Below are 16,003 nucleotides of genomic sequence, written 5' to 3'. Positions count from 1 at the left end.
CTGTTATGAAACTTGAGATCGTACATGGTAATAGTCCATGGACTGTGCTTTGAATAACAGGGTCATAAAAGGCAATATCAGAAGTGTCTAAAAGTCATGTTGGCATTTAGCCTTAGTATAGCTACATCTCAATAACTGATGATATTTGTGTTCTTTGGTTGAGTAGGCGAGGCAACAGTATATGCTTTTGTAAATGGAAGGGTTGTTATAAAAACAGATCTGCATCATATTTGAGTGACACATGTGCCTATATCAAATGTGACATAGGGAGAAAGAAGTGAAAGAAATGAGGGATTCTAAGCCAGAATGATCCTACTTAGAAGTCACATTCAGATATAATCATTGTTTCGTGTGTGTAGTTTATTCAACACTACTATGTACATAGTGGACAAACTTAAGTCCTTATTTGAAACATCTAGTACAAAGTAAAAAATAGAGGCAGGGGTTGGAGTTATGGCTCATTGGTAGAGTGCTTGCCTAGCACATGTGAGGCATTGGGTTTGATTCTCAGCACCACATAAATAAAGTTATTAAACAAAAAGAGGCAGTAAGGAAAATATTTTGTTGATATTTTTTGTTAAAATTTATGATGAGATGACTGTTTTAGAAATGGAATGAGCAAAACACTTCATGTAGTGCATATTATATTTCTGCTAATTTAGGGAGGACAAAGGAAAAGAAAAATGCAAAGGGCTTTATACCATTGTATTTTCTATGAATATATATTGATCTTTGTGAGTTTTGTTTTACTATGCTGTGTAAATAGTGTATATAAAAGACAGATGACTCCTAATTTATATCTAATCTAGCTAGATGTTAAAGACGTTGCCAGGGGCTGGGGATGTGGCTCAAGCGGTAGCGCGCTCGCCTGGCGTGCGTGCGGCCCGGGTTCGATCCTCAGCACCACATACCAACAAGGATGTTGTGTCCGCCGAGAACTGGAAAATGAATGTTGAAAAATTCTCTCTCTCTCTCTCTCTCTCTCTCTCTCTCTCTCTCTCTCTCCTCTCTCACTCTCTCTAAAAAAAAAAAAAAAAAAAAAAAAGACATTGCCAGTGTATGACAAAAGTGGAGTTTACAGTAAACACATATAAGTTAGTAAAAGCATATAAACATTACAGATGCATATATCTGATCCCTGGGTTAGTAAGAGATGAGAAGGGAAGGGTTCTGATGTAGAATGTTCCAATTTGGAAGACACTTTCCAATTCTAGTCATTAAAAAGGGGGTTTTGTTTTGGTTTGGTTTAGGTTTTTTTTTTTTTCCTTCTTCAAAGTCTAGCCTTTGTTAATAAATTGTGTGCGATTTATTCAGTCCTTCAGTATGTATACTTGGAATTGTAAGTCCAACTATGTAAGTTTTACACATGGTAAAAGTAGAGGTCTAAAGTATTGCCCTTTTAAATATTTTTTCATTACTTCAATGGAATGGTTGCCAGTGAGGGGAGTAGAACTGCTGAACTTAATGTCTTGGAGAGTATGTTGAAGGTTCACTGGATTGTGGGTAGGGGAAGTAGAAAGCATGCATAGAGAAACAATCTATGCCCTTTACATTAATTCAGATTGTCTAGCCATTGTTATGTGCATTTTAGTTAATATTGTAGGTTATTAAAGTAAAAGTCCTAATGCTCAAAGTTTTAGAAGAACTGAAAAAAATACCTGTATTAATACCCTTTGTTAGTTTTTAGGAAGAACTGTCTTCTGGTAATGACCTTTGTTGGTCCTAGGTGTAGTCATGAATTTAGTCACTGGAATGGAGAAGAGGGAAAAGAGGAAGGGTGAGGATAAGTGCTCTTTTCTCCATTTCTGGAAGACATTTTTAGATTATAACCATAGATTTCTATGTGCATTTTTAGTAAAATACTTGTGTTTATTTTATACAAAGTTCATGCTTTATTCCACAACATCTAAGCTTTCTAGATGTCCTGTAGTAACAGTGTGTCATAAAAAGTAGAGCTAGTGTTTATCTTTTTGTTTATCTTTGGGCAGTGTATATGAGAACTTGTTCGTTAGGCTGCAACAGAGGACAGAAGGAAGTATACAGGGAGAGATGGGAGCAAGTGCCACTCATGTGTGCATCTTCTGGTTGTACTACAGGAATACTTTAATTTACTGGGAACATACTTTCTTACTAATATTTAGGAATAGAAATCTGAAAATGAACCCTCTTAGAAGCATGCTTGGTTATTCTGTTGCTTTGTTTCATTTTATATTGAGCATCAAGGGAATGCATTATTTTAGTTGTAACACTACCAGTATGTTCATCTGGAGGCCTGTTGCCCTTTCTGTCTCCACTGAAATTTTTATCCCCAAGAAAGGATTACAATTTTTTGTAACAGACTGAGTTGGTGTAGTGAATTCTTGGTTATCAAAGATACTTGTGTAGGGCTGGGGTTGTGGCTCAGTGGTAGAGCACTCAACTAGCATGTGTGAGGCACTGGGTTCGATCCTCAGCAACACATAAAAATAAATACACAAAATAAAGGTATTGTGTCCATCTACAACTAATCCGTGTGTGTGTGTTTAGCTTTGGGATTTTGAATTGGTGAATATTCATGATGTGTGGAAAAACATGATATACTCTAAGATCTTAATCACACAAAAGGGGATGTTGTGTATGTATGCACATGACCTGGAGGGACATGTCCAACTAAGCTGCTTTTGACTGGATGACTTTGTTTTTTTTTTTTTTTTTTTTCCTTTAATGCACGTATTAACTTTTAAAAAATAATAGCTCTATTAAAAACCCAGATCTTTTCTTACCCATTCAGTTTTTTGTTATTGTATAGATCATGGAGACTTACTTGGTAGCTGTCCAGAAGATGAGGCTCTCACTCCAAGTGATGATTGTTTGGATGGGATATTGGATGAATCTTTACTTGAAACCTGTCCCATTCAGTCACCATTACAAGTTTTTGCAGGAATGGGTGGATTAGCCTTGATTGCAGAAAGACTGCCCATGCTGTATCCAGAAGTAATTCAACAGGTAAGATGAGATACTGATGTGTATTTTTGTTTGTTTGTTTGATTTTTGTTGTTGTTTTGGTTTTTAACTTGCATTAACCTTTTTGATCATTATATAACTCTTTCAAAGGTTAGTCTTTACACAGCTTTATGAGAATTAGTCAGAAATGTTATAGACAAACTGCATTTGCTAAACTTATCATGCTGTAGCATTTTTCTTGATTTTTATGGTTGTCACAATAGTGCTGTCATTTCTGTGCTTCTGTTAGATTTGATATTATTTACAGTTCTTATTGGAAATGGGAGAATAAAATACTGTGTACTATTGTCCATATATGTTCTTTCGTTCTAAAACGTTGTTTTAGATGCCATTTTCAGTGTAGATATTAAAAAAATTAATTTAACCTATTCTCATGTTTATTACTATGCTAACATTGATGTATATGCTTCCTATGCTTTTTTTTTTTTAATTAATAGTGGGGTGGGAGTGTAGGGCATGGAGAATTGTAAATACAAAGCACTTTATGTTTGTTGAATGAGTTAGGAGAATTATTCTTTCTGTCTCTAGGTACTTTGTATAAATTTCATAGAACAATTAAAAATAATACAAACTGGGGAGATTAAAACAATAGAAATTTATCATGTATAGGAGACGCTAAGTCTGAAATAAAGGTATCATCAAGTCCATGCTTCCTCTGAGGGCTCTAGGGAAGAATCCTTTTTTGACTCTTTCTATCTTCCAGTGATAGCTGTGAGGTTTTTGCATTCTTTGGCTTGTAGTTACATTACTCCAGTTTTCTGCCTGTGTCTCATCTGGCTACTTTCCCTGTGTCTCTATACCTTTCTCTCATTCTAAGGACTCTAGTGATTGAATGAAAGGTCTTTTCAAACCAGTTTTCCCTTGTTTTAACTCAGTTACATCTGTGGAAACTATTTCAAAATAAGGTTACCTTCACAGAAAGTATATCTTTTGGGGATGTACACCTCAACAGTACACAATACCTATTCAGCAAATGGATATTGCTTACAGTAGGTAAGGGAATTATAATTCCCCTAGTATTCAAAAAGTTTAAGATATTTTGATTTGGAGGTCACATATCATAAGATGATTGACACAGAGGAGTAAAACTATTTCTTACTGGAAAAAAAGACATTACATTAAGGACAAGGTAGGCTTTCTCCATCACAATTCTCACATCCTTCTGAGCTCTCATCGGCAAAGGCTTTACTATTCACATTTCTATTAATAATTAGTTCAAAAGAATCTAGGATTTCTGTTAGATCCCCACTGAGGGGATCTGTGTATAATAGGTATCATCTCTTCAAAGAGTTCTCTATGTAAATAGATACTCTGACCTTTAGAATTTTCTAAAACCCAAGGAAAAGGGTATCCTGCCACATCCTTGATTTTTCTCTCCAGAGTTTTTCTTGCAGTGAGATTTTAGCAACTTTTGTGATCTTAATAGGTTGAGAATTTCCTAAGTTGTTAATATTGGCTGCAGATATATCTTTCAATTTATCTCTTTCCTCTTACATTTTAGTATAAATGGCAAGCAGGAAACAGGCTGTACTTATAATTTTGCTTGGAAATCTCTGCTAAATAACCAACTTCATCACTTAATTATCACAAGTGCTGCTTCTACATTTAAGACACAAAGGAGCTAAGGATCTGCCACTATCTGCCAAATATCCCTTTCCTTCCTGTAGTTTCTATTAACTTGTTCCTCATTTCCTTCTAAGCCTACCAGCTTTTGGGGGGAGGCGGGTGCTGGGAAATGAACCCAGGTTCTTGTGTGTACTAGGCATAAGTGCTCTTCCCACTGAGCTACACCCCCAGCCCACTATCAGCATTTCTTTTGTGTGTGTGTGTGGTGGGATACTGGGGATTGAACTCAGGAGCTCTCAATCACTGAGTTGCTTAGTACCCCAATTTTGCTGAGGCTGGCTTTGAACTCACAATCCTCCTGCCTCAGCCTCCTGAACCACTTGGATTACAGAAATTTTGTCTATATATGAACTCACACATATACATATGTGTTTATACTTGGATTTTCTTGATTTGTTTGCTGATAGGTCCTGGAAGCAGACTCCCCTATCAGTGTCAGTTTTCCATTAAAAGGAATCAGAGATTACTGGGTGTGGTGGTGCACACCCACAATCTCAGCTGCTCAGAAGTCTGAGGCTGGAAAATTGAAGTTCAAGGGTAGCCTGGGTAACTTACCCTGTCTCAAAATAAAAACAGGACTAGGGATGTAGATCAGTGGTAGACACATTTGCCTAGCATTTGCAAGGGCCTGGGTTCAATCCAGTACCACAGGAAAAAAAGAATTCAGGACTCTAAAACTGATGAGACTGAAGTTTCTTTTGTAGTAGAAAATAAAGAAATGCTTGAAGGATAGGAATGTGTTGAAAGGAGGCAGAAACCTGGTTTAAGGATTTCTAGTGACTAATCTGATTCCACTTAGACATCAAAATAACTAATGATAATAACAGAATGTAACTATAGAGTAAAATTAGAATCCATGATGATAAACATGAATACACGCAGGGGAAGAAATGAATATTTTTCCTTGTAGTTCAATGACAACTAAATAAATACGGAAAGAATGGTAGTATTAAGAAGTCAACCTTTATAGTTTTGGTGGTAGGTAGGGTTTCAGGAAAGAAGTATAAAAATGCTATTACTAAAATAATCAGTTAAGTGAGAAACAAGATATTTATATAATCTTAAAGACTATCTAAAGATACTTAACTAATTACAAGCAGAAAATATAACTTTAATATAGAGATGCTACTACTGCCACGCTCAGGATTTCATGTACTTTCTGGTGTCTGGATGCTTGTCCCTTTTTTATTCTTTATACTCTTGTATTTTAAAAAGATCATTTTAAGTCTTTTATTTGAACCTAATGTTGAAAGATACAAATAACCAAACACAGTTTTGTTTTGTTTTGTTTTTAAGGTGAGTGCTCCAGTGGTAACATCTACCACTCAGGAAAAGCCAAAGGATAGTGACCAGTTTGAATGGGTGACCATTGAACAATCAGGGGAATTAGTTTATGAAGCTCCAGAAACCATTGCAGCTGAACCCCCACCTATCAAGTCAGCAGTACAGACCATGTCTCCCATACCTGCCCATTCATTGGCTGCTTTTGGATTATTTCTTCGTCTTCCGGGCTATGCTGAAGTGCTATTGAAAGAAAGAAAACATGCCCAGTGCCTTCTTCGATTGGTATTGGGAGTGACAGATGATGGAGAAGGAAGTAAGTGTTTAGTGTTATTAATTAAATTTATCAACACATACATAAGTAGATTGAGTAGAGTTACTCAGATCATTGCTTGTTGTTCATCATTTATTTTTTTCATAGTTCAACTATTAGATAATTTGTTGATGATGGTAGCTCAGTTTGAAGATAAGATGTAATAAATTGTAAAGAACTTTGATTTCGGGCTGGGGTTGTGGCTTAGCGGTAGGGTACTCGCTTAGCACGTGTGAGGCCCTGGGTTCCATCCTCAGCACCACATATAAATAAATAAAATAAACATATTGTGTCCAACTACAGATAAAAAATAAATTTAAAAAAATTTAAAAAAGAACTTTAATTTCTGTTTTTGTTCAAAACATATTTCCTAAGATCTTACAAACTTGCTAGAAACCTTTGGAGTGATTTAAACATGTAGTGTTTAAGTAGATCTACCCTTATGTAGCAAGTGTCATCTAGTCATAACAGTGACCAAGTACATGCAGATGTAACAAGTTATTTAAGGCCTGAACACACTTAAATGTGATATGATGGAACCTCACAAGTGTGAGGTTATTTCTTTACTACCCAGCAATGTGTGAATGAAGCTCCATAGGGATTTTTGCGGGACGCTTAAAGGATAGGTGAGATTTAATTGGGAAGAGTTATTTCAGAAGGAAGGAATGGTTTGAGCAGTATTTGGAGGCTCAGAATATGAGAGAGGAGATAAAGTAGCTGATGAAAATTTGTACAAAAGGTAATACTGACAACTTACTTTAAAAGCTGATATTGGTAATGTGAAAAGTCTTACTAAGAACCTGAAGTTTTATTTTGAATAAAAGTGTGAGGCTTTATTAAAATGTATTAAGCGAAATATTTTTTTCTTAAAGTCAGTGTCAGCAATATTTTGATTAAGGAGAACAAGATTTTTAAAAAGGGTAAATATAATATATAATAATGCAGAGTAATCATAGAAAGCTCATGATTATTTCCACTGTTTGATATTATTATTTAATAGAAAGAAAGAAAAAAAACATTGGTTGATGACAGGGTGGCCTAGCAAAGTAGATTTTTACTTGGGTCATATGTTTGTTCACTCAATGACCATTCTACTCATATTAATAAAAATAAATATTTTCTTATATCATTTAAAAAACACATTCTTTTGAGTGGGTTATTTTCTTTCATATGTCATTTAGGAAGACTATTTTGTTAAACTCTGCTCCACAATATATATTTAATTCAATAAAACCATGAATTTATATACCTTAAATTTGAAGCTATCAGTTATTCTAAGTACATTTTGTTAAGTAGCTAAAGGGGTAAGGTCTATCGTATTTTAACATTATATTGCAAGACAGTAGGTGTGACCTTAAAAAAGAGAACCAACTGCATTTATGCCATTTCAAACTATTTTTAATGAATACACAATGAGTATATATTAAAAAGTAATTATGGGGCTTGGGGATGTGGCTCAGTCCTAGGGTGCTTGCGTGGCATGCCTAAGATCCTAGGTTCAATCCCTAGCACTGCAAACAAACAATTAATAAATATTTTTGAAAGCATAATTATATCCTTTTCTATAATAATCTCATCCACCATTCATGTAGCATTGCTTTCTTTGCATGTAACACTTCTTTCTAAAACATAGTAGAAAACTATATTGCAAAAAAGATAGTAGTAATTTCAGTCACTCACTGTTTGTAGTGGAAACTACTCTTAAGGCAAGTAGTTATATTTTTACTATTGTAAGACACTTTAAATTCTTCTCTATTAGAGAGTTTAGTTTGAATTCTAGTTTATAATAATTTTGATATCATCTGTAGCTACTAATTATTATATGCATATATTTCAACCTTTTTGGAATTTTTGTATACTGTGTCTTACAGAGCTTTTTTCCTGACACTATTTGTGATTAAATTTGAAAATATAACTGTTCTATCTATGGCTTTATAATAAATTAAGTGATATAATTTTACATTGCATTGTCATTAATTTTTGACCCTGTATGTAACTCCATATTGTGTTTTTAAATATTTTTGAGTTTGAGTCCTCTTCTTTTTTTAATCTAGGTCATATTCTGCAATCTCCATCAGCCAATGTGCTTCCAACCCTTCCTTTCCATGTCCTTCGTAGCTTGTTTAGCACGACTCCTTTGACAACTGATGACGGTGTGCTGCTTAGGCGGATGGCATTGGAAATTGGTGCACTACATCTCATTCTTGTCTGTCTCTCTGCTCTGAGCCATCATGCCCCACGAGTTCCAAACTCTAATCTCAATCAAACAGAAGTAAGTTTAATTTGAATTCCTTTTTTTAAAAAAATATTTTTTAGTTGTAAGTAGATCTTTTATTCTGTTTATTTATTTGTATACGGTACTGATGATCGAACCCAGGGCCTCACACATGCCAGGCAAGTGCTCTACCACTAAGCCACAATTCCAGCCCCATAATTTGAATTCTTTATAAAATGAAAAACTAAAGCCTTTTCTGCAGTAGTATTTCAAAGACTTTAGTGTCCCTTTGTACACTTAAAACAAGGGTTATTTAAAAGTGAAACTGTAATTGATTTTTATATTAGGCTTCTTTGGAAAATTGCAAATTAACCCACCTACTCGAAAAACAGAAAAATTTTAAAAGCTTAATAACTTTCCCATTTATCACGGTATTTTGAATTTATGCTATGATCCATTTTCCTTTCCTTTAATGAAATTTAGAGAATCATACTATTGCATGGTAAGTTCTGTTCAATGGAGTCAGACAAGAACGAAAAAAAAATAGGATTCAAACCTCATTATTTCTAGATGATTTGATTGTATTTTTTAGGAAAACCTAAAAATAATCAATGGCTTAACTGAGTTTAGTGTGGATGCAATATATAGAGTCAGTATATAAAAATCAATTATTTCATCAATTCCAGTGGTGCATGCTTTAATCCCTACAATTTAGGGATTAGACACAAATCTAAGGCCCTAGGCAACTCAGTGGTAGAGCACCCCTTGAGTTCAGTCCCCAATACTGAAAAAAATAAATATATGGAAATAATTATTATTTAACAGTAATAGGCGAGAAGAACTTTGTAAAGAAATTTTTAAGAGTGGCATCAGAAATAGATGATTCTTGGGGCTGGGGATATGCCTCAAGTGGTAGCGTGCTCGCCTGGCATGCATGCGGCCCAGGTTCAATCCTCAGCACCACATACAAAGAAAGATGTTGTGTCCGCCGAAAACTAAAAAATAAATATTAAAAATTCTCTCTCTCTCTTAAAAAAAAATAAAATGGTTTTTTAAAAAAGAAATAGATGATTCCTATGAATATATCTGAAAACTTGCATAAAATCACTTCATAAAATACATAAAATTTTTTCAAAAAAAAACACTTGAAGGTATTTAATGTGTTTGCCTATGTTTATCTCCAGAAACTACAGCAGGACAATAATATTCTTTTCCAAATTAATTTATGTTTGTTGCAATTCCAGATTTCCTTTTGGAAGAAGTTTACAAATTGATTGTAAAATTTATGTAGAAATACAATGGGTCAAGGATACTTAATGCAGTTTCAAAGAACAACAGCATGTCTAGGCAACACATATTACCATAGATCAAAGTTTACTATGAAACTGTGGTGCTATTAAAAGGATAGATAGAAGCCTAGGAAAAAATAGAGACGAAAGCCCATATGTAAAAGATTATCTAATACATGACATGTAACTGCAACATAATGAATTAGTATAGTCTCATCAATAGTAGATGAGTTTGATATCTATGTGGAAATAAAAAAATCTTTTAAGCTCTGTTGGGCTCTGTAGGCAAAATAATTTTAAGGGGTCCATAAATCTAAATGTTTAGAGTATATTAGAAATATATACCCCAGGTTCAATGGGAATCCCAGCGGTTGTAATCCCAGCAGTTTGGGAGACTAAGGTAGGAGGACTACAAGTTCAAAGCCTGCCTTGTCAACTTAATGAGACCCTAATCAACGAAGCAAGACCCTGTCTCAAAAAATGAAAAGAGCTAGAGATGTGGCTTGGTGATTAAGCACCTCTGGGTTCAATTCCTGGTTCCAAAAAAAAAAAAAAAAAACCTGTTTAATTAATCAGACACAATTATGTTGTAATGTTGTAGCAAATTTTTTTTAATAGGGTACTGAAAAGGAAGAAAAAAACAATCATGTTTAAATTAGAAACTTGAAAATTGACACACAATTGTATGTATTTGTTGAATAAAATGTTTGGGTGTGTATATACCATATATAGATAGATAGATAGATAGATAGCATATCTACCACCTAAAACACATTTCTTTTTTTTTTTTTTTAATTTTTAGTTGTCAATGGACCTTTTTGTATTTATTTATATGCGCTGCTGAGAATTGAGCCCAGTGCCATCCATCACAACTTAATGAGACTCTGATTCAAAATAAAAATGGACTAGGGTGTAGCTCACTCGCTGGTAGAGCACTGCAGGATTAAATCCCCAGAACACACACCCCCAATCAATTTCTACATATATTCTTTTTCCTTAGTAAATACTTCTATGGAAACAAAAAGTATTGATATTGCTTGTAAGTGCCTATTAAACTAACATTTAATTGCAAATGTTTTGAGGGTATGTGATATGTTTTATTTAATGGATTCTTTACAGAAAGATTCTTGTTCTAGAATTAATGTTACAATCCCATAAATAATTTAAAAAAAAAGAATTCACCTTTATGGTAGGAGGGGAGAGGTGAGGTTTTTAATCAATTGTTTTCTGTCTCCACACCATTTTTTATTGACTTTTTTTTAAATAAATGACAGCAGAATGCATTACAATTCTTATTACATGTATACAGCACAGTTTTTCATCTCTGGTTGTATATAAAGTATGTTGGCACCAATTTTTGTCTTCATACATGAACTTTGGATAATGATGTCTATCACATTTCACCATCCTTATTAATCCCCTGCTCCTTACCTTTCCCTCCCACCCCTCTGCCCTATCTAGAATTCATCTAATCCTCCCATGCTCCCCCTCCCTACCCCACTATGAGTCAGCCTCCTTATATAAGAGAAAACATTTGGCATTTGTTTTTTGCGGGGGATTGGCTAACTTCACTTAGCATTATCTTCTCCAATGCCATCCATTTACCTGCAAATGCCATGATTTTATTTTCTTTTAATGCTGAGTAAAATTAAGAATTAAAACTTCTGTAAATAATAGTCTCTCTTATAATGATTAAAAACATCTCTGTGTTAGTCTTTTTACTGGATTCATCCTAAAAGGGTCTGGCATATCTCTTTTTTCTTTCTCCGTTTTCTCTGTTTGACTTTGAGTCATTGATTCTTTGGGCTCTCAAAGAAATTTACCCCCTTTTCTGGTAATTTTTTTTAATTTTATAGTTCCATTTACCCCTACTTTCCCTTTGTAACTGCAATTTGAATTCTGTCTTCGTGCATTTACCTATACTAGATATGTCATAGAAATTGAATTTTACAACATATTACATTTTCTGTCTTCTTCCACTTAGTTTTTGAGGTTTGTCCACATAGCATGCATTAGTACATCATTACTTTCTATCGCTAAACAGTATTCCATTGTGTTTGCTTGTCTGTTCATCCGTTGGACATTTGGATTCTTTTTGCTTTTTGACTATTATAAATAGTGCTGTTATGACCATATGTGTGTGTGTGTGTGTGTGTGTGTGTGTGTGTGTGTGTGTGTCTTTTTTATTTAAGACTAGTTTTCTTTGGGGTATCTACATAGAAGTAGAATTCCTGGGTCATAGTAATTCAATGTTTAAATGATCATTCAACAAATTTTCCATAACTGTTGAACTATTTTACATTGTCAGTAAGAAATAAAGTCCAATAGTAATAAATTTTTATTTTTTATTGCCCTAAGCCACAGGTGTCAAGCTCTCATAACCCCTCATCAACAGAAGAACAGCAGTTATATTGGGCCAAAGGAACTGGCTTTGGAACAGGTTCTACAGCTTCTGGGTGGGATGTGGAGCAAGCCTTAACTAAACAGAGGCTGGAAGAGGAACATGTCACCTGTCTTCTGCAGGTAAATTTGTAGAGGCCATATCCTTAGTGATAATAGTTATCATTATTTTCTGTATTTGTACAGATTTTTAAATATTGATGATGTATCCAACTCATCTTCAGCTACTTTTATGCCCACTTGTACTCCCTTCTCCCAGTACATTCTTAGATGCCTTTGGACAAAGATTACACTTCCCTGCTTATAATTCTTAATTTCTTCACTGAAAGGAAGTTAACAAGAATGAAATTCTTCTATAATTAGAAAATGTACATATCTACTTTCTTCTAGTCATCATCTCATTTTTAACATGTTGTATCTGAACTCCTCTATTAAAAGTTATCTGTTTATTTACTTTACTTGTTTGTTTTAACTGTTGATGGACTTATTTATTAATTTATATATGGTGCTGAGAATCGAACCCAGTGCCTTACATATGCTAGGCAAGTACTCTACCACTGAGCCACAACCTCAGCCCTGTTTATTCTCTTTTTGTTGTTACTGGGCACTGACCTCTGGGCCTTGTGCTTGCTCTACCAGTGATCTACATCCCCAGCACCATTATACTTTTGTTTTCAAATTGTCTGTGATGTTTCTAGAGTCGGGCAAGTTGAACTAGCATAAAAAAGCCTTGATACCACAGAAGTGAGTAGAGAGACTTAAAGAAAAGATTAGCTTTAGTTCCTTTATCAACTAATTGAAATTAATAAAGTCTTTTTAAGTGTTGCTTTCTGCAATTCTCGAATGATACACTTATTGTAATGTAGAAGTCTTAAGGTCTCAGTACTCTGAAACTGTAAACTGAACCTGCTCAATAAAATATCATAAATAACAAGAGTTGCTACTGTTTTTAAGTTTGTGCCCTTAAATGGATTTCTTCTCTAAGTGTAGTCATATGCGGTGCACCATGTTTTGTCAGTAACACTCTCAGGCAATATAGATCCTTTCCTTTTGAAAATTTAAACAGAACATATCTTCTTTTCAAAAACATAGTGTAAGACATTGAATGAATAGAAATATATACTTTTGAATATTCAGATTGAATCTGTTAACATATACGCCTTTAAAGTATGTGGAGCTAAAGTCCAGTTTACTTTCAATAATTTAAATTTTCAGGTTCTTGCAAGTTACATAAATCCTGTTAGTGGTACAGTAAATGGAGAAGCTCAGTCATCTCATGAGAGTAGAGGACAGAACAGTAATGCCCTGCCGTCTGTACTTCTAGAGCTTCTCAGTCAGTCCTGCCTCATCCCAGCCATGTCATCTTACCTACGAAATGATTCAGGTAAATCACATAATTATAAAACTTTGAAATTGTTCATTTGAAATATCTTTGTGGATGAATATTTTTGTCCACTTATTTTATCATTATCAGCTTAAATAAGAAGGTTTAATTGACACAGTCAGAAGATTTATTTCTTATTTATTTTTCTGAAAATAATTGATTTTGGTGCCCTTAATTTAATATTATGCCATCACCTTTTCTGGTACTTGGAATAAAAATTTTTATGATTCCTTTGTGTTTACCTAAGTGCACACATTTCTTTCTTTTAATAACCAAAAATCATAAAACAAAGGCTAGCAAATTCATGACAGTATTCTGATTGAAATGTGCTAAATATGGTGGAATCTCTGTGCATTTTATAGGATTTTTTCATCCAACTATGAAATGATGCACAGTAAACCACCTCCACCCCCACCCCATACTGGGGATTCAACCCCGGGGTTCTTTACCACTGAACTACCTACCCAGACCTTTTTATTTTGAGACAGAGTCTTGCAATTTTGCTAAGGCTGGCCTCAAACCTATGATCCTCCTGTATGGACCTCCTGAGTTATTAGGATTACAGATGTGTAGTGTACCACTATACCCTGCTAGACAATAGTAAGGTTTGAAGAAAGGCAAGTGCACAAGTACTTAATAATAATAAAGAGATTAATTTTTTAAAATTCAATGAAAATATCATAGGTACTTACTTTGTCAATATGCAACTTATTATTGATTGGAGTTAGTTTATTATTTCCTTGGTTGTGGAATTATTGTCCAAGGATTGTGTTCTTTTAAAAATAAGTACAGAAAGTTATGAGACTCAGAACACAATAATGACAAGAAAAACAAGCAGTTCTTGTTTACTTTTAACCAGAACCCTTAAGTTTGTTTTTTATTTTAACTGTTTTATCCTTATCTCTTTTAGTTTAGATTATTACTCATGAAAGTAAACATGTATGCGTTTTGTTAGTTTGTTAGGAATACATAGGGAAAACAGTGGGAATGAATCTCAGAGTAATCTAGTAGTTGGTGGCAGCTAAGTTGCACAGTTGGATGGAAAGAAAAGATATTTATTTGTATTTGAAAAGGAATTACTGCTTAGATTCCCTACCGTTATTATAGAAATTATTGTGCTTCAAAAGAATACCAGTCTGCCTTAAATTTCTTCATGAAGGTATGGAGGTAATTAAGTATTTAGATTTGTTTTTATTTTTTAGATTGACTTGTTTTACATATCAGCTTGGTCTTTTTTTTTTTTTAATTGCAAATGTAGAATGTTTTGTAATTAAGTAAAATACTTGATATTGTATAAAATTTAATACTGGATTGCATAGAACAATTGGATAGGGTGAGAAAAGGTTTGTCTTTTTCTCATTTTCTCTATCATTAAAATTTTATTTTATTAATCCCTTTACTTTCAAGAAATACATTGCCTACCAAAACAACTTAAACTTCTTTGTTTTAAAATTCAGTCTTTGTATAATACTGAGTTTTTATCTTTATGCTTTAGGATCAAAACATTATTTATATAATATTTAAAATAATCACTGTTTATATAAGTGAGCTTTCTGATGAAACATGTATGTTAATTCTAATTATGGTGGTATACATCTGTAATCCTGTCTCATGGGAGGAATATCCTGAGTTCCAGGCCAATCTGGGCAAATTAGCCCAACCCTGTCTTAAAACAAATAAAAAAGAAATTGTGTGGTAATAAGTAATCTTATGTGACAGATCAGAGTTTGATTTTTCTTTTCCAAGTTTTAGTATTTTCTTGAAAAAGGAGTTTCTTCATACTGTATTTAGATGTGCTTAAATGTGTGTTTTGTCTAAGTAATGATATAACTTTAATTAGTACATTTGAACTTGAATGTGATACCAAAAATATATTTTGAAATCATACCTTTATTAAGCCAGGCAATGGTAGTACAAGTTTGTAATCTCAGTGTCTTTGGAGACTGAGGCAGAAGGCTGGCAAGTTCAAAGCCAGCCTCAGAAACTTAACAAGGTCCTAAGCAATTTAGACCCTGTCTCAAAAAGGGATAGATGTGGCTTGGTGGGATAGCACCCCTAGGTTCAATTCCTGATATCCCCCAAATTAGAATAATACTTCAAGATAAATAATATAAAATTATTAACTAAGTTGTGGTAAATAAATTAGATGTCATGCCTCTTAAATCATGTTTTCAGTAATTAGAGAATTATTCTTGAGTTTAGAATATTTTCTCACTTTTAGTTTATGAGAAGCAAGATATGTCAGGAATATCTGGCCTAATATTATATATGTATAAGCAAATATAAGTTAATTATATGATTATCAAATTTAGGTAAAATATTAATAATTAACTTTTCAGTGGATTTTTAAAATCTGAACAAGTTATCTTGCCACGGTTTTCCTAAAACTTAGTAAAATGCCTATTTTAGAACATTAGTCTAAAGTTCATTTTTAAATTTTGTTGTATTTCCAATTTAATTTATTTTTGGCAACGTTTGATGGTTGGGGCATA

The 16,003-nt window shown here is 33.7% G+C and overlaps 1 protein-coding gene across 11 annotated transcripts in view; it reads left to right on the top strand.

Annotated features, from left to right (window-relative positions):
- Positions 1 to 16,003, top strand: part of BIRC6 (baculoviral IAP repeat containing 6) — a 218,837-nt gene that overhangs the window by 156,561 nt on the left and 46,273 nt on the right. For all 11 annotated transcript variants that reach the window (XR_014018696.1, XM_081265581.1, XM_081265578.1 and 8 more), the window contains 5 exons: positions 2,789 to 2,985; positions 5,926 to 6,226; positions 8,278 to 8,495; positions 12,086 to 12,250; positions 13,343 to 13,511. Coding sequence is in view for 10 of the 11 variants with exons in the window: in XM_081265581.1 (XP_081121707.1) it covers positions 2,789 to 2,985; positions 5,926 to 6,226; positions 8,278 to 8,495; positions 12,086 to 12,250; positions 13,343 to 13,511 (1,050 nt within the window). In the remaining variant the exon portion in view is untranslated. The remainder of the gene's footprint in view (positions 1 to 2,788; positions 2,986 to 5,925; positions 6,227 to 8,277; positions 8,496 to 12,085; positions 12,251 to 13,342; positions 13,512 to 16,003) is intronic.

This window comes from Spermophilus citellus (assembly GCF_964194105.1).
Source record: "Spermophilus citellus genome assembly, chromosome: 13".
Lineage (NCBI taxonomy): Eukaryota > Metazoa > Chordata > Mammalia > Rodentia > Sciuridae > Spermophilus > Spermophilus citellus.
The sequence above is the reverse complement of the archived record's forward strand: the minus strand, read 5'-3'. Positions and strand labels throughout refer to the sequence as shown.